This window comes from Schistocerca cancellata, chromosome 10 (assembly GCF_023864275.1).
Source record: "Schistocerca cancellata isolate TAMUIC-IGC-003103 chromosome 10, iqSchCanc2.1, whole genome shotgun sequence".
NCBI lineage: Eukaryota > Metazoa > Arthropoda > Insecta > Orthoptera > Acrididae > Schistocerca > Schistocerca cancellata.
This window is the reverse complement of record NC_064635.1, coordinates 35,382,312-35,410,283: the sequence shown is the minus strand read 5'-3', so window position 1 is coordinate 35,410,283 and position 27,972 is coordinate 35,382,312. Positions and strand designations below refer to the sequence as shown.

The 27,972-nt window shown below is 48.0% G+C and overlaps 1 protein-coding gene across 1 annotated transcript; it reads left to right on the top strand.

The window, feature by feature from the left end:
• On the top strand, positions 1-27,972 carry LOC126106839 (uncharacterized). The gene is made up of 5 exons (XM_049913236.1): positions 1-96; positions 2,611-2,776; positions 5,922-6,007; positions 13,407-13,560; positions 27,776-27,972. Exons 1-5 carry the CDS (start codon positions 22-24, stop codon positions 27,874-27,876), a joined length of 582 nt encoding a protein of 193 aa, XP_049769193.1. The 5' UTR covers positions 1-21; the 3' UTR covers positions 27,877-27,972.

The following is a 27,972-nucleotide window of genomic DNA, read 5'->3' as shown; positions in this document are numbered from 1 at the left end:
GATCCGGCACTCCGGCCCACAATGGCGTGTCTGCAGCACTGCTGCTGCGGCTGTTCCCTCAAGACGGGCGTCGTCGTCGTTTCCGTGCTCTTTCTGGTAAGGAAGAGCTGCTCTAGTTAGTGTCTTCACCGCTGCCACTTTTCTCCCTACTCGATTTCTCGTGTTTATGACATTACTGACGTTGTGACTTGGCAAGACAGCCAAGTCACTATGCGAGGATGCCGAAAGGCACGCGTTAAGCTCACGCAGACTGGCGTGAGGTCTGGAACATTACAATGTAATTAATATAGCAAATAAAGTACAGGGCTATTACAAATGATTGAAGCGATTTAATAAATTCACTGTAGCTCCATTCATTGACATATGGTCACGACACACTACAGATACGTAGGAAAACTCATAAAGTTTTGTTCGGCTGAAGCCGCACTTCAGGTTTCTGCCGTAAGAGCGCTCGAGAGTGCAGTGGGACAAAATGGCGACAGGAGCCGAGAAAGCGTATGTCGTGCTTGAAATGCACTCACATCAGTCAGCCATAACAGTGCAACGACACTTCAGGACGAAGTTCAACAAAGATCCACCAACTGCTAACTCCATTCGGCGATGGTATGCGCAGTTTAAAGCCTCTGGATGCCTCTGTAAGGGGAAATCAACGGGTCGGCCTGCAGTGAGCGAAGAAACGGTTGAACGCGTGCGGGCAAGTTTCACGAGTAGGCCGTGGAAAATTGGCTCGTGCCACAACTGGAGACCGACAGCGCCGACTTCATCTTTCAACAGGATGGTGCTCCACCGCACTTCCATCATGATGTTCGGCATTTCTGAAACAGGAGATTGGAAAACCGATGGATCGGTCGTGGTGGAGATCATGATCAGCAATTCATGTCATGGCCTCCACGCTCTCCCGACTTAACCCCATGCGATTTCTTTCTGTGGGGTTATGTGAAAGATTCAGTGTTTAAACCTCCTCTACCAAGAAACGTGCCAGAACTGCGAGCTCGCATCAACGATGCTTTCGAACTCATTGATGGGGACATGCTGTGCCGAGTGTGCGAGGAACTTGATTATCGGCTTGATGTCTGCCGAATCACTAAAGGGGCACATATCTAACATTTGTGAATGCGTAAAAAAACTTTTTGAGTTTTTGTATGTGTGTGCAAAGCATTGTGAAAATATCTCAAAAAATAAAGTTATTGTAGAGCTGTGAAATCGCTTCAATCTTTTGTAATAACCCTGTACATAGTTGAAGTAATACTTAACTTTATTCCATAATTGGTGAACATCGCTCTTTTTGATACATTATATAATCTCAATATAAACTGGTCATGGCGCCTTGCTAGGTCGTAGCAAATGACGTAGCTGAAGGCTATGCTAACTATCGTCTCGGCAAATGAGAGCGTATTTGTCAGTGTAGCATCGCTAGCAAAGTCGGCTGTACAACTGGGGCGAGTGCTAGGAAGTGTCTCTAGACCTGCCGTGTGGCGGCGCTCGGTCTGCAATCGCTGACAGTGGCGACACGCGGGTCCGTCGTATACTAGCGGACCGCGGCCGATTTAAAAGCTACCACCTAGCAAGTGTGGTGTCTGGCGGTGACACCACAACTGACGTTTCGCCAGCACGAGTGGCTGGCATTGTCAAAGCTCACACACACCACCGGCAATGGAGGGTGAAGCTTTGACAAAGCCAGCCACTTGTGCTGGCGAAACGTCAGTGATATCATTATATGAACGTCGGCCGAAGAACCCGAGACAGAAGCCAATAGGCAGTTTGTCAACAAGCGGCCACGAAAGCCTTAACAATTTTGTTTTATGACATTAGTGCATTGGGATTGATAATGTCGTGAACAAGTGTTATCAGTTTGAACATTAAGGTGAAACAATGGCTACAGATTATAATCGAAATAGGTCAAATGATGCTGGGAGCATTGAGCTCATCGCTCTGAATAATTACACTACTGGCCATTAAAATTGCTACACCACGAAGATGACGTCCTAGAGACGCGAAATTTAACCGAGAGGAAGATGATGCTGTGATGTGCAAATGATAAGCTTTTCAGAGCATTCACACAAGGTTGGCGCCGGTGGCGACACCTACAACGTGCTGACATGAGGAAAGTTTCCAACCGATTTCTCATACACAAACAGCAGTTGACCGGCGTTGCCTGGTGAAACGTTGTTGTGATGCCTCGTGTAAGGAGAAGAAATGCGTAGCATCACGTTCCCGACTTTGATAAACGTCGGATCGTAGCCTATCGCGATTGTGGTTTATCGTATCGCTGGCTCTGAGCACTGTGGGACTTAGCAGCTGTGGTTATCAGTCCCCTAGAACTTAGAACTACTTAAACCTAACTAACCTAAGGACATCACACACATCCATGCCCGAGGCAGGATTCGAACCTGCGACCGTAGCAGTCGCGCGGTTTCGGACTGCGCGCCTAGAACCGTTAGACAACCGCGGCCTGCTCCTGAGGGTGACTATTTTTTTTTTTTTTAATCCAGGGTGCCTGTTATCTCTGTTGGCATAAATCCATCGCACACATTCTGATGGCCATGCCATTTTGAATGCTAGATGGGTGTCTGATATACCTCAGTACAGTAACCGGTCGTGGTGTTGCAGCTCATGAGCGCAGCTGTAGTCGTGGTCACAGCCAACCTGATCCATCAGGAGTCCAGACCGCCACCGGCTGTCAGAGGAGGCCGGCTGCCGCCAGATGTGGAGCTGATCGATGCGGAGCTGACCGACGTCATCTCCAGGGTGCTCGATGAGCCCAGCCCGGCCAGCTGTGAGTCACTGCTAACTCTAACACTATACGAATTAACCACCGTTCGTTTCATAATGACAACGTATGGCTGAGTGCACCAACCTCGATTAAAAGTTAACCACGTGACTGTGTTTAAAAAAATGTTAAAATGTGTGTGAAATCTTATGGGACTCAACTGCTGAGGTCATCAGTCCCTAAGTTTACACACTACTTAACCTAAATTATCCTAAGGACAAACACACACACACACACACACACACACACTCATGCCCGACGGAGGACTTGAACCTCCGCCGGGACCAGCCGCACAGTAACTGTGTTTAATGCAAAATTCTGGTGCACCAAAAATTTTGACCATGGCTCACATGCCCGGTTTTTGCAAGATGACCAGAGTTTTATAAGTGTACAGTCTTTAACATGGCTGCCTGTTTCGATGTACTGAGACAGATTCAAGACATCGTATACCATATCTTATACAAAAAATAAACCCAGAAAATTTATTAATTTATGAATCAAAATTACCGGGAGTAGAATTACAATGTGACTCCACATGTGACCAAATTGATCTCCCAAAGCAGTTCGATGCAACTCTCAAGAAGTCTCGAGAAAAATGACTCTGAAGTTATCCAACCAAGATACCAAAATGAGACAGGTTTTGTTTGGGGAAGCAGTGTGGCTCTATAGTAGCGTGCTTGCTCGCTGAGTGGGGGTCCAGAGTTTGATTCCATGTGAATTAAAGTTTTAAACCAAAATGCATGTTCCATGAGAGCATTTACTTGAGGCACAAAAAGCAAAGATGGAAAAAAATAATCTGTAGTTTTTTAACTATACAATGTTGATTAACAGTCCTTACAAAAGATTGGTAATTAAGAATAATTGTTCACAACGAGAACTGGATTTTGTATGCAGTATGGAGTTTGAAATAACAAGGCGTGCATTTTTCATAAAAATGACAATCAGATGTGTTAATATTTGTCGACTATTTAAGTGGCATAGGTATTCGAACTGAATTAAAACATATTGACAGAAACAAGACACTGTACACGACTTCATTTGTACTGCACGTGTCAGTTCCTCTATTTTCAACAACTGACGGAATCGCACTGACCAATTCGAGAAGTACACTCCTGGAAATTGAAATAAGAACACCGCGAATTCACTGTCCCAGGAAGGGGAAACTTTATTGACACATTCCTGGGGTCAGATACATCACATGATCACACTGACAGAACCACAGGCACATAGACACAGGCAACAGAGCATGCACAATGTCGGCACTAGTACAGTGTATATCCACCTTTCGCAGCAATGCAGGCTGCTCTTCTCCCATGGAGACGATCGTAGAGATGCTGGATGTAGTCCTGTGGAACGGCTTGCCATGCCATTTCCACCTGGCGCCTCAGTTGGACCAGCGATCGTGCTGGACGTGCAGACCGCGTGAGACGACGCTTCATCCAGTCCCAAACATGCTCAATGGGGGACAGATCCGGAGATCTTGCTGGCCAGGGTAGTTGACTTACACCTTCTGGAGCACGTTGGGTCGCACGGGATACATGCGGACGTGCATTGTCCTGTTGGAACAGCAAGTTCCCTTGCCGGTCTAGGAATGGTAGAACGATGGGTTCGATGACGGTTTGGATGTGCCGTGCACTATTCAGTGTCCCCTCGACGATCACCAGTGGTGTACGGCCAGTGTAGGAGATCGCTCCCCACACCATGATGCCGGGTGTTGGCCCTGTGTGCCTCGGTCGTATGCAGTCCTGATTGTGGCGCTCACCTGCACGGCGCCAAACACGCATACGACCATCATTGGCACCAAGGCAGAAGCGACTCTCATCGCTGAAGACGACACGTCTCCATTCGTCCCTCCATTCACGCCTGTCGCGACACCACTGGAGGCGGGCTGCACGATGTTGGGGCGTGAGCGGAAGACGGCCTAACGGTGTGCGGGACCGTAGCCCAGCTTCATGGAGACGGTTGCGAATGGTCCTCGCCGATACCCCAGGAGCAACAGTGTCCCTAATTTGCTGGGAAGTGGCGGTGCGGTCCCCTACGGCACTGCGTAGGATCCTACGGTCTTGGCGTGCATCCGTGCGTCGCTGCGGTCCGGTCCCAGGTCGACGGGCACGTGCACCTTCCGCCGACCACTGGCGACAACATCGATGTACTGTGGAGACCTCACGCCCCACGTGTTGAGCAATTCGGCGGTACGTCCACCCGGCCTCCCGCATGCCCACTATACGCCCTCGCTCAAAAGTCCGTCAACTGCACATACGGTTCACGTCCATGCTGTCGCGGCATGCTACCAGTGTTAAAGACTGCGATGGAGCTCCGTATGCCACGGCAAACTGGCTGACACTGACGGCGGCGGTGCACAAATGCTGCGCAGCTAGCGCCATTCGACGACCAACACCGCGGTTTCTGGTGTGTCCGCTGTGCCGTACGTGTGATCATTGCTTGTACAGCCCTCTCGCAGTGTCCGGAGCAAGTATGGTGGGTCTGACACACCGGTGTCAATGTGTTCTTTTTTCCATTTCCAGGAGTGTATATCCACCTTGTACTTGGAAAACTTTGGTGGTGTCCTTTCGTGTTCCATTTCGCCAAAGTTAAACGCACAGACTTGTAGTGCATAATCACAGTTCTGCTCGTCAGTGATTGTCTACAAACTTATGTACATAGGCGGCCGGGCGCAAACTCGTATCTGTATTAATATCTTTGCGTCCACAGGGCGCCTTCCATTGCAACACATGGACTTAACTGCAGTCAAATACACTGTTGGCTGACGACAGTTTGCTGACCGTCAGGCAACGTCGGTGCACCGCAGAGACATATTAAACGCTATTTACTCTTAACTGTGATCAAGGGACCTCGGTTATCTTGCTTTTTGACCGAGGTTGGTGCATTTGGCTATTGATGTGTTGTAGTGGAATACAGGTTTTTCCAGAGAATTTCATAGACAAAGTCTTCTTGGATTACCAGCCGAGTGGTGGCGACTTATCCTGATGATGATGATAAATATGAAACTCGTCGCAACGATGCGACAGCATGACGACACGATTCGGCTGATAACCCCAGAAGATTTCATCAGTGTAATAAACTGTTTAACACAGTAGACATGGCGGTGTGGGCTGGGAGCCATGTAGTGCAGTGCAGGTTTCTGTTGCAGCGGTCAGCACCCCAGCCGTGGCCTTCCTCGCTATTGGTGTCATCCAGGGCGTGTGTGCCGTCTTCCTTTTGGTCGGAGCGCTCACGGTAAGCAACTCCAAGCCACACTGCGATTAGATTATGACTGTCAAGGATCTGTGCCTCAGCGGGAGTCGAACTCAGATTCCTCACTATTCATGAGCATTCTCCTTAAACATTGGCCTATTTGAGCACGACTCAGAATTGGAATGGGTTGGGGGTGGGGGTGTTTGGGGGAGGAGATAAGACAACGAGGTCATCGGTCTCATCGGATCAGGGAAGGACGGGGAAGGAAGTCGGCCGTGCCCTTTCAAAGCAACCATCCCGGCATTTGCCTGGAGCGATTTAGGAAAATCGCGGAAAACCTAAATCAAGATGGCCGGACGCGAGATTGAACCGTCGTTCTCCCGAAAGCGAGTCCAGTGTGCTAACCACTGCGCCACCTCGCTCGGTCAGAACTGCATTGCCAGCTCATGTTCTGTAGCTATGATTTATTAAGAGGATCACCGAAGGTTCTTCCAAAGGATACGTGGTAACAGAACAGCAGGACTCAGGGAACAGAGTCGGCAGAGTCCAGACCTGTACAAGTCTTTTTGGTACATTTTAAATTCTCTAACTTGGCGCCTCTGTATTATTCGTGCAAGCTCTGATTATCACTTGTATAACACACAAAAAAATCGACACACCACGAAGGAATTATACGCATGCACTGGCGCGTTGGATCGTCCAAATTCCGATCTGGTTGGAGGGTCCTGCCCATAACGCTCCGAATGTTCTCAATCGTTGCTGTACAAGTTAGACTCTGGCAAGCACGAAGACAAGCCCAGTTTTGTTATCCATCGTGGCAATCCATCTTGGGCTTACATTTGAGCAACATAATGCCTGCCCACACACACACACAGAGCTTCTAACTCTCGGTGTGTGGGCAGGCATTACCTTGCTCAAATGTAAGCCCAGGATGGATTGCCACGATGGGTAACAAAACTGGGCCGAAGTACCACTGTGCTGTGGGCTGCCGCAGATGAAAACCAAAGGGGTATTGCCGTGAAAAAAAAATGGCGCCCCAGACCATCATTCCTGATTGTGGGGCCATGTGGCTGGTGGCGGTCAGGTTGGTACACCGCCACTGTCTTTGGCGTCTCCAGACATGTCTGTGATGGTCATAAGGGCTCATTTCGAAGGGCGACTCGGTACTGAAAACGATTCTACTCCAGTCAATCAGATTCCAGGCGGAAGACGTGTCTGGTGACGCCCCAGACAGCGGTGACATATCAACTGGAGTGCCGCCCGCGATACGACCTGACAACCAAGAGCGGTGCTCTGGTGTGCCATTTCATTTGATTGTCGTCCGCGGCAAACTTATTGCACAGCAGGACGCTGTTGCCCTTCATGGAAAACCATCCTGGGCTTATGTTTCAACAAGATAATGCCCGCCCACACATGGCGAGAGTTTCTACTACTTGATTTTGGCTTGCCAAATCCTACCTTGACGAGCACGGTTACCGGATTTCTCCTCAATCGAAAATGTTTGGAGCATCATAGGCAGCTCGGTGTTTTGACGATCTAACAATCCAATTGGACGTATTTTGGTACGATATAGTTCAGAAGGACATCCAGCAACTCCATCAACCGATACCAAGCCGAATAAGTGCTGCATAAGAGACAGAGGTGGACCAACGCGTTATTGACTCGCTCATGGAGGAATGCATCTTTGCCATGGTACGAGGACAGTTCAATAAGTAATGCAACACATTTTTTTTCTCGGCCAATTTTGGTTGAAAAAACCGGAAATTTCTTGTGGAATATTTTCAAACATTCCCGCTTCGTCTCGTATAGTTTCATTGACTTCCGACAGGTGGCAGCGCTGTACGGAGCTGTTAAAATGGCGTCTGTAACGGATGTGCGTTGCAAACAATGGGCAGTGATCGAGTTTCTTTTGGCGGAAAACCAGGGCATCTCAGATATTTATAGGCGCTTGCAGAATGTCTACGGTGATCTGGCAGTGGACAAAAGCACGGTGAGTCGTTGGGCAAAGCGTGTGTCATCATCGCCGCAAGGTCAAGCAAGACTGTGTGATCTCCCGCGTGCGGGCCGGCCGTGCACAGCTGTGACTCCTGCAATGGCGGAGCGTGCGAACACACTCGTTCGAGATTATCGACGGATCACCATCAAACAACTCAGTGCTCAACTTGACGTCTCTGTTGGTAGTGCTGTCACAATTGTTCACCAGTTGGGATATTCAAAGGTTTGTTCCCGCTGGGTCCCTCGTTGTCTAACCGAACACCATAAAGAGCAAAGGAGAACCATCTGTGCGGAATTGCTTGCTCGTCATGTGGCTGAGGGTGACAATTTCTTGTCAGAGATTGTTACAGGCGATGAAACATGTTTGGCCCAATGAAGGACGCAATCCGTGGGAGGCACTACGTGGATGATGAAGAAGTTACTGATGCAGTATGACGTTGTCTCCGACATCGACCAGTGGAATGGTACCGTGCAGGCATACAGGCCCTCATTTCAAGGTGGCGTAAGGCCGTAGCATTGAATGGAGATTACGTTGAAAAATAGTGTTGTGTAGCTAAAAGATTGGGGAATAACCTGGTGTATTTCAATGCTGAATAAAACAACCCCTGTTTCAGAAAAAAAATGTGTTGCATTACTTATTGAACTGCCCTCGTAGATTGACGCTGATGAATGAAAGTTCATCAGGCCACGTGCTGTGTCTGTAACCCAAAACGGATGATACCAGTTCTGGTAAAGGTTGCTTAGAAGACTGATGACAGAAACCGCATAATTTAGATGGTCTGGTGCAGAAACCATCGACAAAATCCTTCCTACAACGGGAAATCCAGAGCTGATAATCCTTGCACTCGTTACACGTGATATGAATAGTACCGGTCGTAGTGCAGAATACACGTAATCGTACTTTGGCTTACACTACGTTGGCGGGTCACTTGCCTGGAGCCTGTACCAGGGTTCACCCCAGTATCATTTCGAACCCCGTCCTCCAAATCTGGTGCACGCACAGACCAGCCCCTCCCTGCTCGTTCGTCTGTCTGGAAGGTCGATGATCACACAAACGCCCGAAAATGACTCTAAATGTTGTGTGATGTGGTTGGTGTCTGTGAGTGTACTTGTTTTGCTACAGCTGTGCTGCCTCTCGACCATTTCCATCTGCTTGGCGATACACAAACAACATCTTGGCTTGTTCCCGACGCGAATACCGGACCATTCTGCAACACGCAACGAACACAAGGCACTTGGTCAGAGGAACTTTCATTCGTCGTCGCCATCTACCGTTGCAACGCTGCATTTATGGACACACGTTCATAGGGTCTTTTCCCCTCCTTTATTGGTTGGTTGTTTGGGGAAGGAGACCAGACAGCGTGGTCATCGGTCTCATCGGATTAGGGAATGATGGGGAAGGAAGTCGGCCGTGCCCTTTCAGAGGAACCATCCCGGCATTTGCCTGGAGTGATTTAGGGAAATCACGGAAAACCTAAATCAGGATGGCCGGACGCGGGATTGAACCGTCGTCCTCCCGAATGCGAGTCCAGTGTCTAACCACTGTGCCACCTCGCTCGGTCGGCTTTATTAATGTTCACCCTATGTCATAATGATTTTCAGACCGAACAAAAAAAAAAAAGAGATTATCAAAAGCAAGATAGAAATTTGGCCAAAGAAAACTAAACGTACGATATCTTGAAGACGGCGGGATATCCCTCCAATTAATCATGTTAAGTAGCTGCATGACTAATTCCTTCCCCCACCACTCAACGCATAATACAAAGAATTTTTGGCTACGTAGTCTGTGATACAAGATATCACACGCTGGCTGCCTGATTTGTCGACGTAGAAAGAGCGGTGGAAAACGTAAAATAGTATATAAGATGTTCGAAATTCGCGTAGGACTACCTGGTCTGTGCGTAATTCCGGTGCTGTGTGTGTGTGTGTGTGTGTGTGTGTGTGTGTGAGAGAGGGGGAGAGAGAGAGAGAGAGAGAGGGGGAGAGAGAGAGAGAGAGACAGAGAGAGAGAGAGAGAGAAAGGCAGTGGGGTCGGTGACGCGAAAGCCAAGTGCGGGCCTTTTGCCTTTTGCCTCTTGATGGGACGTGCGGCGTTATGTTGGTCAATTGTTATATGGTGTAGTATCAAATTTAGGTACCTTATTTGTTTTTTTGTTCTTATACTCCCCTTGCACAAACTTTTCTTTTTTCTCGTTTCTTTATCTCCGTGATAAGTATACTGCGTATATGCTCAATTGTTTGTTCTAAAACTAACATAAATTCTTTGAAAGGTCTCATTCTGTCTCTGAAAGAAAAACTTTATCTTTTCCAAAAACTTATTAGTTCGAAAGTTACTTTCATTTGAAATTATCGTGTTCTAGAGTGATCGAACTTATAAGTGATATTCTTTCCAAAATTCCGTGCTGTAATTCTGTAGTCCCATTTTTTCTGAGTTCTAAAATGCTCAATTTCAGAAAAACAAGACGTTAGTTTAAAAAAAGTCAAATTAGAAATGTCAAGTTTCTAGTAAATTCATGACGGGCTCGTATCGTCGAATTGCACATTCCAAATTAAGCGGCATAAAATGTGTTTAGCAACTTTTGCCGTTTTTGATTATACAGTGTTCAGCTAAACTCACCGTCTCTAATGTGTATATTTGTTACCTATTTTACATGTCTTTTAGATTATTACTGGATGCATAATTAAGCTGTAATTAGAGTATTTTCCAAAAGCTTCATTACGCGCATCTATACAGGGTGTTACAAAAAGATACGGCCAAACTTTCAGGAAACATTCCTCCCACACAAATAAAGAAAAGATGTTATGTGGACATGTATCCGGAAACGCTTAATTTCCATGTTAGAGCTCATTTTAGTTTCGTCCACCTACGCTCAATGGAGCACGTTTTCATGATTTCATCCGGGATACTCTACCTGTGCTGCTAGAACATGTGCCTTTACAAGTACGATACAACATATGGTTCATGCATGATGGAGCTCCTGCACATTTCAGTCGAAGTGTTCGTACGCCTCTCAACAACAGATTCGGTGACCGATGGATTGGTAGAGGCGGACCAATTCCATAGCCTCCACGCTCTCCTGACCTCAACCCTCTTGACTTTCATTTATGGGGGCATTTGAAAGCTCTTGTCTACGCAATCCCCGTACCAAATGTAGAGACTCTTCGTGCTCGTACTGTGGACGGCTGTGATACAATACGCCATTCTCCAGGGCTGCATCAGCGCATCAGGGATTCCATGCGACGGAGGGTGGATGCATGTATCCTCGCTAACGGAGGTCATTTTGAACATTTCCTGTAACAAAGTGTTTGAAGCCACGCTGGTACGTTCTGTTGCTTTGTGTTTCCATTCCATGATTAATGCGATTTGAAGAGAAGTAATAAAATGAGTTGTAACATGGAAAGTAAGCGTTTCCGGACATATGTCCACATAACATATTTTCTTTCTCTGTGTGTGAGGAATGTTTCCTGTAAGTTTGGCCGTACCCTTTTGTAACACCCTGTATACGAGGGTCTTTCCAAGCCTTTGCGTTAAACGTTTAAGGATGATAGATCGAGTTATGTGGAGCAACTTTTGCTAGAGACCAAATGTTCGCTGATCCTTTCCGGCGACACTGGGCGTTCTTCTGTATTGATTATACCCCTGAGCGGCATCCTGTGGAGTGTTTATGCAGAGTTTGTTGCCTATAATCCAGTCATCTACTCCGAATGGTAGGAAGTAGACTGAGCCAAGTTCCTGTTTCGGTTCCTTCTCCGCTTTTCTTTATGAAAATAGCTCTACCAATTTACTGCGGAGCCTTAAACGCAAGCGTAAAGAGTAAGGAAATAGAAGATATTAGAAATGCACTCAGTGAAAAAAAAATCATACCATATAGAGTAGCATTTGTACAAAGTATTGTGCCACGTGCATCCACCCTCAGCATCTGTGCTCAGCTCAGTGGGAGTCGCCGCTACAAAACCCTGTACGAGGTGCATTCAAGTTCTAAGGCCTCCGATTGTTTTTCTCCGGACTAGAAAGAGATAGAAACATGCGCATTGTTTTAAAATGAGGCCGCGTTCAATTTCAATACGTCCGAGAGATGGCAGCATCGAACGGTAGATGGAATTTTACCGCCAGCGGCGAGAATGAGAACTGTTTTAAATACTTAAATGGCGACGTTTTTTTCCTTACTCGAACAGCGTGCAATCATTAGTTTTCTGAATTTGCGTGGTGTGAAACCAATTGAAATTCATCGACAGTTGAAGGAGACATGTGGTGATGGAGTTATGGATGTATCGAAAGTGCGTTCGTGGGTGCAACAGTTTAATGAAGGCAGAATATCGTGCAACAACAAACCGAAACAACCTCGGGCTCGCACAAGCCGGTCTGACAACACGATCGAGAAAGTGGAGATAATTGTTTTGGGGGATCGCCGAATGACTGTTGAACAGATCGCCTCCAGAGTTGGCATTTCTGTGGGTTCTGTGAACACAATCCTGCGTGAAGACCTGAAAATGCGAAAGTGTCATCCAGGTGGGTGCCACGAATGCTGACGGACAGCCACGTGGCTGCCCGTGTGGCATGTTGCCAAGAAATGTTGACGCGCAACGACGGCACGAATGGTACATTCTTTTCGTCGGTTGTGACAATGGATGAGACGTGGATGCCATTTTTCAATCCAGAAACAAAGCGCCAGTCAGCTCAATGGAAGCACAGAGATTCACCGTCACCAAAAAAATTTCGGCTAACCGCCAGTGCTGAAAAAATGATGGTGTCCACGTTCTGGGACAGCGAGGGCGTAATCCTTACCCATTGCGTTCCAAAGGGCACTACGGTAACAGGTGCATCCTACGAAAATGTTTTAAAGAACAAATTCCTTCCTGCACTGCAACAAAAACATCCGGGAAGGGCTGCGCGTGTGCTGTTTCACCGAGACAACGCACCCGTACATCGAGCTAACGTTACGCAACAGTTTCTTCGTGATAACAACTTTGAAGTGATTCCTCATGCTCCCTACTCACCTGACCTGGCTCCTAGTGACTTTTGGCTTTTTCCAACAATGAAAGACACTCTCCGTGGCCGCACATTCACCAGCCGTGCTGCTATTGCCTCAGCGATTTTCCAGTGGTCAAAACAGACTCCTAAAGAAGCCTTCGCCGCTGCCATGGAATCATGGCGTCAGCGTTGTGAAAAATGTGTACGTCTGCAGGGCGGTTACGTCGAGAAGTAACGCCAGTTTCATCGATTTCGGGTGAGTAGTTAATTAGAAAAAAAACATCGGAGGCCTTAGAACTTGAATGCACCTCGTACAGGCGTCGCACACAAATCTGGGGACAGCGGAGTTTTGGCAATCATTGCATACAGTTAGTACGTGTGTCCGAAATTGGCGTCCATTGAGAAGAGTCAGTATTATTGCTGCAAGTACCACTTTTCCTCTGATATAAGGTTGGACTGCGGTGCTGTGTGCAGGAGTGCGTGTGCCTGATGATCCCGTGGATCGTGGTGGACGCCATCGTGCTGGCGGCGACCCTCGTGGCCGCAGTCGTCGCCGACCTCATGGTGTTCGCCCTCTTCGGCTCCGCCTTCGGCATCGTGGCGGCGTTCGCCATCGCCGTCTACCTGGGTGAGTTTCTCAGCCGCCGGAGCCCGCATCTCGTGGTCGTGCGGTAGCGTTCTCACTTCCCACGCCCGGGTTCCCGGGTTCGATTCCCGGCGGGGTCAGGGTTTTTCTCTGCCTCGTGATGGCTGGGTGTTGTGTGCTGTCCTTAGGTTAGTTAGGTTTAAGTAGTTCTAAGTTCTAGGGGACTTATGACCACAGCAGTTGAGTCCCATAGTGCTCAGAGCCATTTGAACCATTCAGCCGCCGGAGGCGCGTTTCTCACGATGCGGTCCTCACGCGGAACCGGTGGAACTGCTCCAGTTTTGTGACGTCATAACAAGGCTAGCATATGGTCAAGGGAGATAAAGTAGCCGCCGCAGGCGGTTAAAAAAAGGACGTCCTCGTATAAAATAAATCTGACGTTGACTGAGACACATCCACAAACACAACCATATCTTCGTTAATCCATTATGGATCGTGGGACGACAGCTGGCATGAGCTTCTTGATGCAATAATTTACCAACAGCCTATGATTTGTAGAAGTTTATTTTACACTCCTGGAAATGGAAAAAAGAACACATTGACACCGGTGTGTCAGACCCACCATACTTGCTCCGGACACTGTTAGAGGGCTGTACAAGCAATGATCACACGCACGGCCGCAGGTTCGAATCCTGCCTCGGGCATGGGTGTGTGTGATGTCCTTAGGTTAGTTAGGTTTAAGTAGTTCTAAGTTCTAGGGGACTTATGACCTAAGATGTTGAGTCCCATAGTGCTCAGAGCCACACGCACGGCACAGCGGGCACACCAGGAACCGCGGTGTTGGCCGTCGAATGGCGCTAGCTGCGCAGCATTTGTGCACCGCCGCCGTCAGTGTCAGCCAGTTTGCCGTGGAATACGGAGCTCCATCGCAGTCTTTAACACTGGTAGCATGCCGCGACAGCGTGGACGTGAACCGTATGTGCAGTTGACGGACTTTGAGCGAGGGCGTATAGTGGGCATGCGGGAGGCCGGGTGGACGTACCGCCGAATTGCTCAATACGTGGGGCGTGAGGTCTCCACAGTACATCGATGTTGTCGCCAGTGGTCGGCGGAAGGTGCACGTGCCCGTCGACCTGGGACCGGACCGCAGCGACGCACGGATGCACGCCAAGACCGTAGGATCCTACGCAGTGCCGTAGGGGACCGCACCGGCACTTCCCAGCAAATTAGGGACACTGTTGCTCCTGGGGTATCGGCGAGGACCATTCGCAACCGTCTCCATGAAGCTCGGCTACGGTCCCGCACACCGTTAGGCCGTCTTCCGCTCACGCCCCAACATCGTGCAGCCCGCCTCCAGTGGTGTCGCGACAGGCGTGAATGGACGGACGAATGGAGACGTGTCGTCTTCAGCGATGAGAGTCGCTTCTGCCTTGGTGCCAATGATGGTCGTATGCGTGTTTGGCGCCGTGCAGGTGAGCGCCACAATCAGGACTGCATACGACCGAGGCACACAGGGCCAACACCCGGCATCATGGTGTGGGGAGCGATCTCCTACACTGGCCGTACACCACTGGTGATCGTCGAGGGGACACTGAATAGTGCACGGTACATCCAAACCGTCATCGAACCCATCGTTCTACCATTCCTAGACCGGCAAGGGAACTTGCTGTTCCAACAGGACAATGCACGTCCGCATGTATCCCGTGCCACCCAACGTGCTCTAGAAGGTGTAAGTCAACTACCCTGGCCAGCAAGATCTCCGGATCTGTCCCCCATTGAGCATGTTTGGGACTGGATGAAGCGTCGTCTCACGCGGTCTGCACGTCCAGCACGAACGCTGGTCCAACTGAGGCGCCAGGTGGAAATGGCATGGCAAGCCGTTCCACAGGACTACATCCAGCATCTCTACGATCGTCTCCATGGGAGAATAGCAGCCTGCATTGCTGCGAAAGGTGGATATACACTGTACTAGTGCCGACATTGTGCATGCTCTGTTGCCTGTGTCTATGTGCCTGTGGTTCTGTCAGTGTGATCATGTGATGTATCTGACCCCAGGAATGTGTCAATAAAGTTTCGCCTTCCTGGGACAATGAATTCAAGGTGTTCTTATTTCAATTTCCAGGAGTGTATTTTATGAACTTCTATGTGCTACCAGTTTCGGCATTACATTGATGCCACCAAGAGCTGTTGCAGGACGACTGATTCACGGATCCAGTTATATGGCTCCTTCTGTGTATAGTGATTTTACGACTATGACGAGTGGGGCTTGAAGATGGCATCAATGTAATGCCGAAACTGGTAGCACATAGAAGTTCATAAAATAAAATAAACTTCTACAAATTATACGGCTGTTGGTAAATTATTGCATCAGGAAAAACAACCATAGGTGGAACCTCAACAGTCCAAAAACACTACCTATGGGTAGCACCAACACACCGTCATGGCAAATACTGGAGAGCCCCTGCAGCACAGCAAAGCTAACGGGCGTTGCCAGCTGTAACCTAACTGGCCAACTGGCAAATCAGGGAAGCCATATTCCACACTTTTTTTTTTGGTCATCAGTCTACTGACTGGTTTGATGCAGCCCGCCACGAATTCCTTTCCTGTGCTAACCTCTTCATCTCAGAGTAGCACTTACAACCTACGTCCTCAATTATTTGCTTGACGTATTCCAATCTCTGTCTTCCTCTACAGTTTTTGCCCTCTACAGCTCCCTCTAGTACCATGGAAGTCATTCCCTCATGTCTTAGCACATGTCCTATCATCCTGTCCCTTCTCCTTATCAGTGTTTTCCACATATTCCTTTCCTCTCCGATTCTGCGTAGAACCTCCTCATTCCTTACCTTATCAGTCCACCTAATTTTCAACATTCGTCTATAGCACCACATCTCAAATGCTTCGATTCTCTTCTGTTCCGGTTTTCCCACAGACCATGTTTCACTACCATACAATGCTGTACTCCAGACGTACATCCTCAGACATTTCTTCCTCAAATTAAGGCCGGTATTTGAAATTAGTAGACTTCTCTTGGCCAGAAATGCCTTTTTTTCCATAGCGAGTCTGCTTCTGATGTCCTCCTTGCTCCGTCCGTCATTGGTTATTTTACTGCCTAGGTAGCAGAATTCCTTAACTTCATTGACTTCGTGACCATCAATCCTGATGTTAAGTTTCTCGCTGTTCTCATTTCTACTACTTCTCATTACCTTCGTCTTTCTCCGATTTACTCTCAAACCATACTGTGTACTCATTAGACTGTTCATTCCGTTCAGCAGATGATTTAATTCTTCTTCACTTTCACTCTGGATAGCAATGTCATCTGCGAATCGTATCATTGATATCCTTTCACCTTGTATTTTAATTCCACTCCTGAACCTTTCTTTTATTTCCATCATTGCTTCCTCGATGTACAGATTGAAGAGTAGGGGCGAAAGGCTACAGCCTTGTCTTACACCGTTCTTAATATATACTCTTATTATTCCCTCTTGGTTGTTGTACATAATGTATAGGACTCGTCTCTCCCTATAGCTTACTCCTACTTTTTTCAGAATCTCGAATTTTATATTGTCGAACGCTTTTTCCAGGTCGACAAATCCTATGAAAGTGTCTTGATTTTTCTTTAGCCTTGCTTCCATTATTAGCCGTAACATCAGAATTGCCTCTCTCGTCTACTTTTCCTAAAGCCAAACTGATCGTCACCTAGCGCATTCTCAATTTTCTTTTCCAGTCTTCTGTATATTATTCTTGTAAGCAGTTTCGATGCATGAGCTGTTAAGCTGATTGTGCGATAATTCTCGCACTTGTCAGCTCATGCCGTCTTCGGAATTGTGTGGATGATACTTTTCCGAAAGTCAGATGGTATATCGCCAGACTCATATATTCTACACGCCAACGTGAATAGTCGTTTTGTTGCCACTTCCCCCAATGATTTTAGAAATGCCTTATTTGACCGTAAGTCCTCCAAAGCTCTTTTAAATTCCGATCCTAATACTGGATACGCTATCTCTTCTAAATCGATTCCTGTTTCTTCTTCTATCACATCAGACAAATCTTCACCCTCATAGAAGCTTTCAGTGTATTCTTTCAACCTATCTGCTCTCTCCTCTGCATTTAACAGTGGAATTCCCGTTGCACTCTTAATGTTACCACCGCTGCTTTTAATGTCACCAAAGGTTGTTTTGACTTTCCTGTATGCTGAGTCTGTCCTTCCGACAATCATATCTTTTTCGATGTCTTCACATTTTTCCTGCAGCCATTTCGTCTTAGCTTACCTGCACTTCCTAATTATTTCATTCCTCAGCGACTTGTATTTCGGTATTCCTGATTTTCCAGGAACATGTTTGTACTTCCTCCTTTCATCAATCAACTGTAGTATGTCTTCTGTTACCCATGGTTTCCTCGCAGATACCTTCTTTGTACCTATGTTTTCCTTCCCAACTTCTGTGATGGCCCTTTTTAGATTTGTCCATTCCTCTTCAACTGTACTGCCTATTGCGCTATTCCTTATTGCTGTATCTATAGCGTTATTCGTCATTCCTTAGTACTTCCGTATCCCACTTCTTTGCGTATTGATTCTTCCTGACTAATGTCTTTAACTTCAGCCTACTCTTTATCACTACTATATTGTCATCTGAGTCTATATCTGCTCCTGGGTACGCCTTACAATCCAGTATCTGACTTCGGAATCTCTGTCTGACCATGATGTAATCTAATTGAAATCTTCCCGTATCTCCCGGCCTTTTCCAAGTATACCTCCTCCTCTTGTGATTCTTGAACAGGGTATTCGCTATTACTAGCTGAAACTAGTTACAGAACTCAATTAGTCTTTCTCCCCTTTCATTCCTTGTCCCAAGCCCATATTCTCCTGTAACCTTTTCTTCTACTCCTTCCCCTACAACTGAATTCCAGTCGCCCATGACTATTAGATTTTCGTCCCCCTTTACATACTGCATTACTCTTTCAATATCCTCATACACTTTCTCTATCTGTTCATCTTCAGCTTGCGACGTCGGCATGTATACCTGAAGTGTCGTTGTCGGCGTTGGTCTGCTGTCGATTCTGATTAGAACAACCCGGTCACTGGACTGTTCACAGTAACACACCCTCTGCCCTACCTTCCCATTCATAACGAATCATACACCTGTTATACCATTTTCTGTTGCTGTTGATATTACCCGATACTCATCTGACCAGAAATCCTTGTCTTCCTTCCACTTCACTTCACTGACCCCTACTATATCTAGATTGAGCCTTTGCATTTCCATTTTCAGATTTTCTAGTTTCCCTACCACGTTCAAGCTTCTGACATTCCACGCCCCGACTCGTAGAACGTTATCCTTTCGTTGATTATTCAATATTTTTCTCATGGTAACCTCCCCCTTGGCAGTCCTTTCCCGGAGATCCGAATGGGGGACTATTCCGGAATCTTTTGCCAATGGAGAGATCATCATGACACTTCTTCAAATACAGGCCACATGTCCTGTGGATACACGTTACGTGTCTTTAATGCAGTGGTTTCCATTGCCTTCTGCATACTCATGTCGTTGATCATTGCTGATTCGTCTGCCTTTAGGGGCAATTTCCCACCCCTTGGACAAGAGAGTGCCCTGAACCTCTATCCGCTCCTCCGCCCTCTTTGACAAGGCCGTTGGCAGAATGAGGCTGACTTCTTATGCCGGAAGTCTTCGGCCGCCAATGCTGATTATCTATCAAAATTTAGGCAGTGGCGGGGATCGAACCCGGGACCGAAGACGTTTTGATTATGAATCAAAGACGCTACCCCTAGACCACGGGTACACTAAACACAAACAAACCCAACCAAAACCCTTAGACAGTGCTATCGATTTATGACCAATCGACCACCCATATAACGACCTTAGTAACTTACAAATACGTAGGTGACAGTAGATTTTTTGAGATGGTCAAGTCTGGGAGGGCGTGGAGGGGCTCCACCCTTTATAAAGGAAGAAAAAAACTGAGACACAATCAACACAGTTATTTTCGGTTGTGGTCACTACGTAACTAGCTATCAAACGAAACAGAATCTTCTGACCTCAATCCCAAACAGTTACTGCTGCAGTTCACAACTAAAGTCTTCACGCACAATGTACCGAATTACACTCTAGAAGGGATTAGCAAAATGTCAGTCCTAAACTAAATTCAGATCTGGTGACAAGAAAGAATTATCATAAATATAACACTATGGCAGAAGGCCTCTACAAAGGAAACAAACAATATTGGGAAAGATTAATAACTAGTAAATACAGAAAGCAGTAGGACAGAAAAAATTTAAATTCCTGACAGGACAGTCCCAAGTTTAAGTGCCCAGAACTCTATTCAAGTTACAGTCTCTGAACGACAGTACAATATTAAAGTTCCAGTATGACGAAGACGTAGTCACGTCCTGTTTGTCGCTAATGAAAACAGAGTCCAGAATTCTTTCATCTCCACTCGCAGAAGTATTCACACGAAACTCGTCATCGTCGTTGTGGCGGATCCGATGTGAGTTCCAGATTGATAAGAGGTGACTATACACGGCGCCTGGCTCTCGAAACCCACTTAGAGTGTACTGTCACTCACGGCCTTTGCGCTGCCCTAAATACGACCCTGGCGCCAGGATGGAGCCGGTCCTGTTTCCAGTCACGTAGCCTGCGTTCGGTGAAAGTCCCTGGGGCCAGCTGCCTCTGCCCGTGCTTGGGTTGCCGTCTAGTGGCCGTCGAAACGTGGAAGCCTTCGAGTGTTGTCACCTAACAAGCCGACTGCCCACGTAACTCTGCTGAAATGCGGGTTGCCGGTAGAGCAGGGGTAGATTGCCAATGCTGCAGGAGATAATGTGCGTTTTTAATAGAACTAACGCAACAATTTTATGCGCGTCCCTTTTCGTAAACACTTTACAGCTGACAACTTCCCCTAGAGAGAGCTGCCGTTGTGAAATCGCGATTAGGAATACGTTACGTTCAGTCTGACGTACCAGCTCGTTTCCTAGTGAATAGAAGAAACGACCGCTTTAATGCAAAATATATTAAAGTCTGGATGCAATTAAGAAAAAAGGGAATGTTACAATTTCGTTTCGCGCAATCGCTCACTACTTCATAAACAGAGAACTCTATCAAGAGGAGAATGTGGGAGAAGTACGAGGTGCATTCAAGTTCTAAGGCCTCTGATTTTTTTTCTCCGGACTGGAAAGAGATAGAAACATTCGCATTGTTTTAAAATGAAGCCGCGTTCATTGTCAATGTGTCCCAGAGATGGCAGCACCGTACGGCAGATGGAATTTTACCGCCAGCGGCGAGAATGAGAACTGTTTTAAATATTTAAAATGGCGACGTTTTCCTTACTTGAACAGCGTACAATCATTCGTTTTCTGAATTTGCGTGGTGTGAAACCAATTTAAATTCACCGACAGTTGAAGGAGACATGTGCTGATGGAGTTATGGATGTGTCGAAAGTGCGTTCGTGGGTGTGACAGTTTAATGAAGGCAGAACATCGTGCAACAACAAACCGAAACAACCTCGGGCTAGCACAAGCCGGTCTGACGACATGATCGAGAAAGTGGAGAGAATTGTTTTGGGGGATCGCCGAATGACTGTCGAACAGATAGCCTCCAGAGTTGCCATTTCTGTGGGTTCTGTGCACACAATCCTGCATGACGACCTGAAAATGCGAAAAGTGTCACCCAAGTGGGTGCCACAAATGCTGACGGACGACCATATGGCTGCCCGTGTGGCATGTTGCCAAGCAATGTTGACGCGCAACGACAGCACGAATGGGACTTTCTTTTCGTCGGTTGTGACAATGGATGAGACGTGGATGCCATTTTTCAATCCAGAAAAAAAGCCCCAGTCAGCTCAATGCAAGCACACAGATTCACCGCCATCAAAAAAATTTCGGGTAACCGCCAGTGCTGAAAAAATGATGGTGTCCATGTTCTGGGACAGCGAGGGCGTAATCCTTACCCATTGCATTCCAAAGGGGACTACGGTAACAGGTGCATCCTACGAAAATGTTTTAAAGAACAAATTCCTTCCTGCACTGCAACAAAAACGTCCGGGAAGGGCTGCGCGTGTGCTGTTTCACGAGGACAACGCACCCGCACATCGAGCTAACGTTACGCAACAGTTTCTTCGTGATAACAACTTTGAAGTGATTCCTCATGCTCCCTACTCACCTGACCTGGCTCCTAGTGACTTTTGGCTTTTTCCAACAATGAAAGACACTCTCCGTGGCCGCACATTCACCAGCCGTGCTGCTATTGCCTCAGCGATTTTCCAGTGGTCAAAACAGACTCCTAAAGAAACCTTCAGGGGAAGAAGTGTATGTAGCCCTCACTGGTGATCCTTATTGGCTGCAGCAAGCGTTCTAGGAGAACGAGGTACGGAAGAGGGATCCGATTTTCTCACTACGTGGCCCCATCTCCCGCAGCATAATACACAAACTGGACATCTAAAAAGCATAGCCTTTCAACACTGCAATAAAGAAGGAAACTGAAAACGTATTCAACAGCTTCTTCTTTTTTGCACTCTCTCTCTCTCTCTTTCTCTCTGTGTGTGTGTGTGTGTGTGTGTGTAGAACAGGAAAGCGAAGGTACACTGGTCAGACCTCGCTCAGAATTAATGCAATTTTATTATAACATGACTAAGCTGTATTGATGTCATGTCATCAGTAGTAGATGAAATAATGACTGTGATGATAGTAAATGATTAAAGGAAGAAAGACTAGATTTAACGCCCTGTCGGCAACGCTGTCATTATGATTTTAATAACTTTTCTTATGTGTTGACTACACTTTTATTTTTCAACAGACTTATGCGTTGCGACTTTCCGTCATTTTCAGAGTCAGCATTACGTCAGTTACCTGAAACCGTTCATTAGATTCATTGTATCACGTCAACATTCCCAATCATGAGATTTGCAATTGTCTCGTGATCGAGAATGTTGACGTGATACATTGTATCTAATGAATGGTTTTAGATGACTGACACAACTCGGCCTTTGAAAATGACGGAAAATCAAAACGCGTAAGATTGTTGAAAAATAAAAGTGTGATCAAGACACGCAAACTGCAGCTGTCATTAGACAGAGCACAAGCGCAGATTACCAAATAATAGTGAAGGAAATCGGCCGTGCCGTTTTAGAAGGAATCTTCCCAGTATTTGCCTGCAACGATTTAGCGAAATCACCGAAAAGTCTGGATGGCCGGATGGGGATTTGAACCGCAGTCCTCCAGAATGCGAGTCCAGAGTGATAATGACTACGCTATCTCGCTCGGTGGCAAATGATCGACTTGTAAGGAGAACTCGAGCATTTTACCAGGACCATGCAGCATGATATGGTTTTTTGCAAATCATTTGAAGCAAATACTGCACATTTTCCCAACTGGGCATGGCCATCATCTCGTCATCATTTGGAAAAGGCCAGCTGTAGTAATTTGAAATTAACATCTACTGCGGACACATTATAGTTGTTCAAGTCACATATTTAATTATTACTGAATTAATGTACTGCTGCGCTACACAATCGAGTAACTACACTCCTGGAAATTGAAATAAGAACACCGTGAATTCATTGTCCTAGGAAGGGGAAACTTTATTGACACATTCCTGGGGTCAGATACATCACATGATCACACTGACAGAACCACAGGCACATAGACACAGGTAACAGAGCATGCACAATGTCGGCACTAGTACAGTGTATATCCACCTTTCGCAGCAATGCAGGCTGCTATTCTCCCATGGAGACGATCGTAGAGATGCTGGATGTAGTCCTGTGGAACGGCTTGCCATGCCATTTCCACCTGGCGCCTCAGTTGGACCAGCGTTCGTGCTGGACGTGCAGACCGCGTGAGACGACGCTTCATCCAGTCCCAAACATGCTCAATGGGGGACAGATCCGGAGATCTTGCTGGCCAGGGTAGTTGACTTACACCTTCTAGAGCACGTTGGGTGGCACGGGATACATGCGGACGTGCATTGTCCTGTTGGAACAGCAAGTTCCCTTGCCGGTCTAGGAATGGTAGAACGATGGGTTCGATGACGGTTTGGATGTACCGTGCACTATTCAGTGTCCCCTCGACGATCACCAGTGGTGTACGGCCAGTGTAGGAGATCGCTCCCCACACCATGATGCCGGGTGTTGGCCCTGTGTGCCTCGGTCGTATGCAGTCCTGATTGTGGCGCTCACCTGCACGGCGCCAAACACGCATACGACCATCATTGGCACCAAGGCAGAAGCGACTCTCATCGCTGAAGACGACACGTCTCCATTCGTCCGTCCATTCACGCCTGTCGCGACACCACTGGAGGCGGGCTGCACGATGTTGGGGCGTGAGCGGAAGACGGCCTAACGGTGTGCGGGACCGTAGCCGAGCTTCATGGAGACGGTTGCGAATGGTCCTCGCCGATACCCCAGGAGCAACAGTGTCCCTAATTTGCTGGGAAGTGCCGGTGCGGTCCCCTACGGCACTGCGTAGGATCCTACGGTCTTGGCGTGCATCCGTGCGTCGCTGCGGTCCGGTCCCAGGTCGACGGGCACGTGCACCTTCCGCCGACCACTGGCGACAACATCGATGTACTGTGGAGACCTCACGCCCCACGTGTTGAGCAATTCGGCGGTACGTCCACCCGGCCTCCCGCATGCCCACTATACGCCCTCGCTCAAAGTCCGTCAACTGCACATACGGTTCACGTCCACGCTGTCGCGGCATGCTACCAGTGTTAAAGACTGCGATGGAGCTCCGTATGCCACGGCAAATTGGCTGACACTGACGGCGGCGGTGCACAAATGCTGCGCAGCTAGCGCCATTCGACGGCCAACACCGCGGTTCCTGGTGTGTCCGCTGTGCCGTGCGCGTGATCATTGCTTGTACAGCCCTCTCGCAGTGTCCGGAGCAAGTATGGTGGGTCTGGCACACCGGTGTCAATGTGTTCTTTTTTCCATTTCCAGGAGTGTAAATAAATATGGCACTAGTGGCATGTGGATATTTACAGTATTAACGTATTTCAGTACAACCAGTAAAAGACTATGAATGTCAGGGGTCTGCAGGACACAACAGCTGCAGCATACAAGCAACATTAAATGACGTTCTGCCACTAAAAACTATAATGCTGTGTGTGAAGTATTTGCCTGTCGCTGCAAACTGCAGTATTAAGAAAAGAAAAGTGAATAAACAAATTCTAGTCAGTCACTTGGTAGAATTTGTAGTAGTAGTAGTAGTAGTAGTAGTAGTTGTTGTTGTTGTTATTCTTAATGGTGGTGGTAGTAATTTTAATTGTTGATGTTGGTGATGGCTCTGAGCACTATGGGACTTAACAGCTATGGTCATCAGTCCCCTAGAACTTACAACTACTTAAACCTAACTAACCTAAGGACATCACACAACACCCAGCCATCACGAGGCAGAGAAAATCCCTGACCCCGCCGGGAATCGAACCCGGGAACCCGGGCGTGGGAAGCGAGAACGCTACCGCACGACCACGAGATGCGGGCGATGTTGGTGATGGTAAGATGTGGATCTGGGGTGTCTGTATGTGGTGATGGTGGTTGTATGGAGGTTCCGTTGAAAATTATTGTGGTGGCAGAAGGAGTTCGTGATGGTGGCTCTGGATTTGGCGTTAAGAGGTGGTGGTGGTGAGAGGTGGCGGTGAGAATTGGTGGTGGCACTGATGACAGTGGTGTGATGGTAGCGATTTGATGCTAAGCAGATGTGGTGGTGGTGGTAGAAGGAGCTTGCGACGATAGCGATGGGCAGATGCTGTTGGTTCTGGTAAGATATGATGATGGTAAAAGGAATTGGTGATGGTAAGGATAGTGTGGAATTGGATATGGATGGGGTGTTGGAAGTGGTGGTGCAGGTAGTGGTGATGACGGTGATCAGACGAAGGAAGAGTCTATGTTGAGGCTACTAGAGGCTTAAAATCCATTCAAAAGTCAAAGTAGTCCAATACTCAGGAAATGAGCACTGGGGAGCAGAAGCATAACCACTCTTCACAAGGTTCCAATGGAAAAATGTGTGTGAAATCTTATGGGACTTGACTCCTAAGGCCATCAGTCCCTAAGCTTACACACTACTTAAATTATCCTAAGGGTAAACACACACACCCATGCCCGAGGGAGGACTCGAACCTCCGCTGGGACCAGCCTCACAGTCGATGACTGCAGCACCTTAGATCGCTGGGCTAATCCCACGCGGCGTTCCAATGGAAGTGGTTTGTCATTGCCTGCCTCCGACCTGTTGAGAAGTGTCAAGTGTGTACCTGTATCATGTTGATGACAATGACGAGTAGAGTAGTGTAGTTCAGTGTAGTGTTGGGTTTGAGTTTTTATGGATGAAGGGAGGGGAGACGATGAAACCTAGTGCCAGCACACAGCTACTCCTCTCCGTGGGCACCAAGGGGGCAGCCAAACTTAACATCCAAAGAATGGATGAAGAGTGTCACACGTTCACTCTGTATTGACTTGTGCAGTGATCTGGAATTTAATCTAGGACACTTGCACAGACTGGTAATCAGGGACTTTACGCCATCACCACTTCTCCCCTTGTTGGGCCAACATTGGCAGTGAAAATATTCGACCACCAGGAGTGGAAATGGCTTACTGTACATGAGTGCGTTAGTGAATTCAGCTGCAGAGGACGGTTAGCAAACAACAACTAACACCTCTTTTGGCCTGTACGTTTAAAAACTGGTCGGCTAAAATACACTCCTGGAAATGGAAAAAAGAACACATTGACACCGGTGTGTCAGACCCACCATACTTGCTCCGGAGACTGCGAGAGGGCTGTACAAGCAATGATCACACGCACGGCACAGCGGACACACCAGGAACCGCGGTGTTGGCCGTCGAATGGCGCTAGCTGCGCAGCATTTGTGCACCGCCGCCGTCAGTGTCAGCCAGTTTGCCGTGGCATACGGAGCTCCATCGCAGTCTTTAACACTGGTAGCATGCCGCGACAGCGTGGACGTGAACCGTATGTGCAGTTGACGGACTTTGAGCGAGGGCGTATAGTGGGCATGCGGGAGGCCGGGTGGACGTACCGCCGAATTGCTCAACACGTGAAGCGTGAGGTCTCCACAGTACATCGATGTTGTCGCCAGTGGTCGGCGGAAGGTGCACGTGCCCGTCGACCTGGGACCGGACCGCAGTGACGCACGGATGCACGCCAAGACCGTAGGATCCTACGCAGTGCCGTAGGGGACCGCACCGCCACTTCCCAGCAAATTAGGGACACTGTTGCTCCTGGGGTATCGGCGAGGACCATTCGCAACCGTCTCCATGAAGCTGGGCTACGGTCCCGCACACCGTTAGGCCGTCTTCCGCTCACGCCCCAACATCGTGCAGCCCGCCTCCAGTGGTGTCGCGACAGGCGTGAATGGAGGGACGAATGGAGACGTGTCGTCTTCAGCGATGAGAGTCGCTTCTGCCTTGGTGCCAATGATGGTCGTATGCGTGTTTGGCGCCGTGCAGGTGAGCGCCACAATCAGGACTGCATACGACCGAGGCACACAGGGCCAACACCCGGCATCATGGTGTGGGGAGCGATCTCCTACACTGGCCGTACACCACTGGTGATCGTCGAGGGGACACTGAATAGTGCACGGTACATCCAAACCGTCATCGAACCCATCGTTCTACCATTCCTAGACCGGCAAGGGAACTTGCTGTTCCAACAGGACAATGCACGTCCGCATGTATAGCGTGCCACCCAACGTGCTCTAGAAGGTATAAGTCAATTACCCTGGCCAGCAAGATCTCCGGATCTGTCCCCCATTGAGCATGTTTGGGACTGGATGAAGCGTCGTCTCACGCGGACTGCACGTCCAGCACGAACGCTGGTCCAACTGAGGCGCCAGGTGGAAATGGCATGGCAAGCCGTTCCACAGGACTACATCCAGCATCTCTACGATCGTCTCCAAGGGAGAATAGCAGCCTGCATTGCTGCGAAAGGTGGATATACATTGTACTAGTGCCGACATTGTACATGCTCTGTTGCCTGTGTCTATGTGCCTGTGGTTCTGTCAGTGTGATCATGTGATGTATCTGACCCCAGGAATGTGTCAATAAAGTTTCCCCTTCCTGGGACAATGAATTCACGGTGTTCTTATTTCAATTTCCAGGAGTGTAATAGTTGAATCATCTGGAACACGTCTTGCATTGGGTCCAGAAAGGATATTGTGCTATGTACTGGACCAGCACTTTTCATCATCGCACCTGCGTCGGCCTGTCTGATGACACCTTATGGCCTGAATACCTTGTGTTTCAGTGGCCAATATCTACGCGCTGATGGTGGTGGGCAGCTTCGACTACCAGCTGCGACACGCCGGCACCGGCTCGCCCGTCCCGGCACACTGCAGCGCCCTCTGACCCGGCCACGCTTGCCAGCCAGCATCTCCTGTCTGGTCCACATCTGTCTACTTGTGTTTCACTAAGCTGCAGGACACAGCTCATTACCTCAAGTAT

Excerpts from the sequence above, each read along its gene's own strand:
- LOC126106839 (XM_049913236.1), top strand. The coding sequence starts at position 22 with ATGGCGTGTCTGCAGCACTGCTGCTGCGGCTGTTCCCTCAAGACGGGC. Across the intron at positions 6,008-13,406 it reads TTTTGGTCGGAGCGCTCACG|GAGTGCGTGTGCCTGATGAT; the intron begins GTAAGCAACTCC and ends TGCTGTGTGCAG. Across the intron at positions 13,561-27,775 it reads CGCCATCGCCGTCTACCTGG|TGGCCAATATCTACGCGCTG; the intron begins GTGAGTTTCTCA and ends CTTGTGTTTCAG.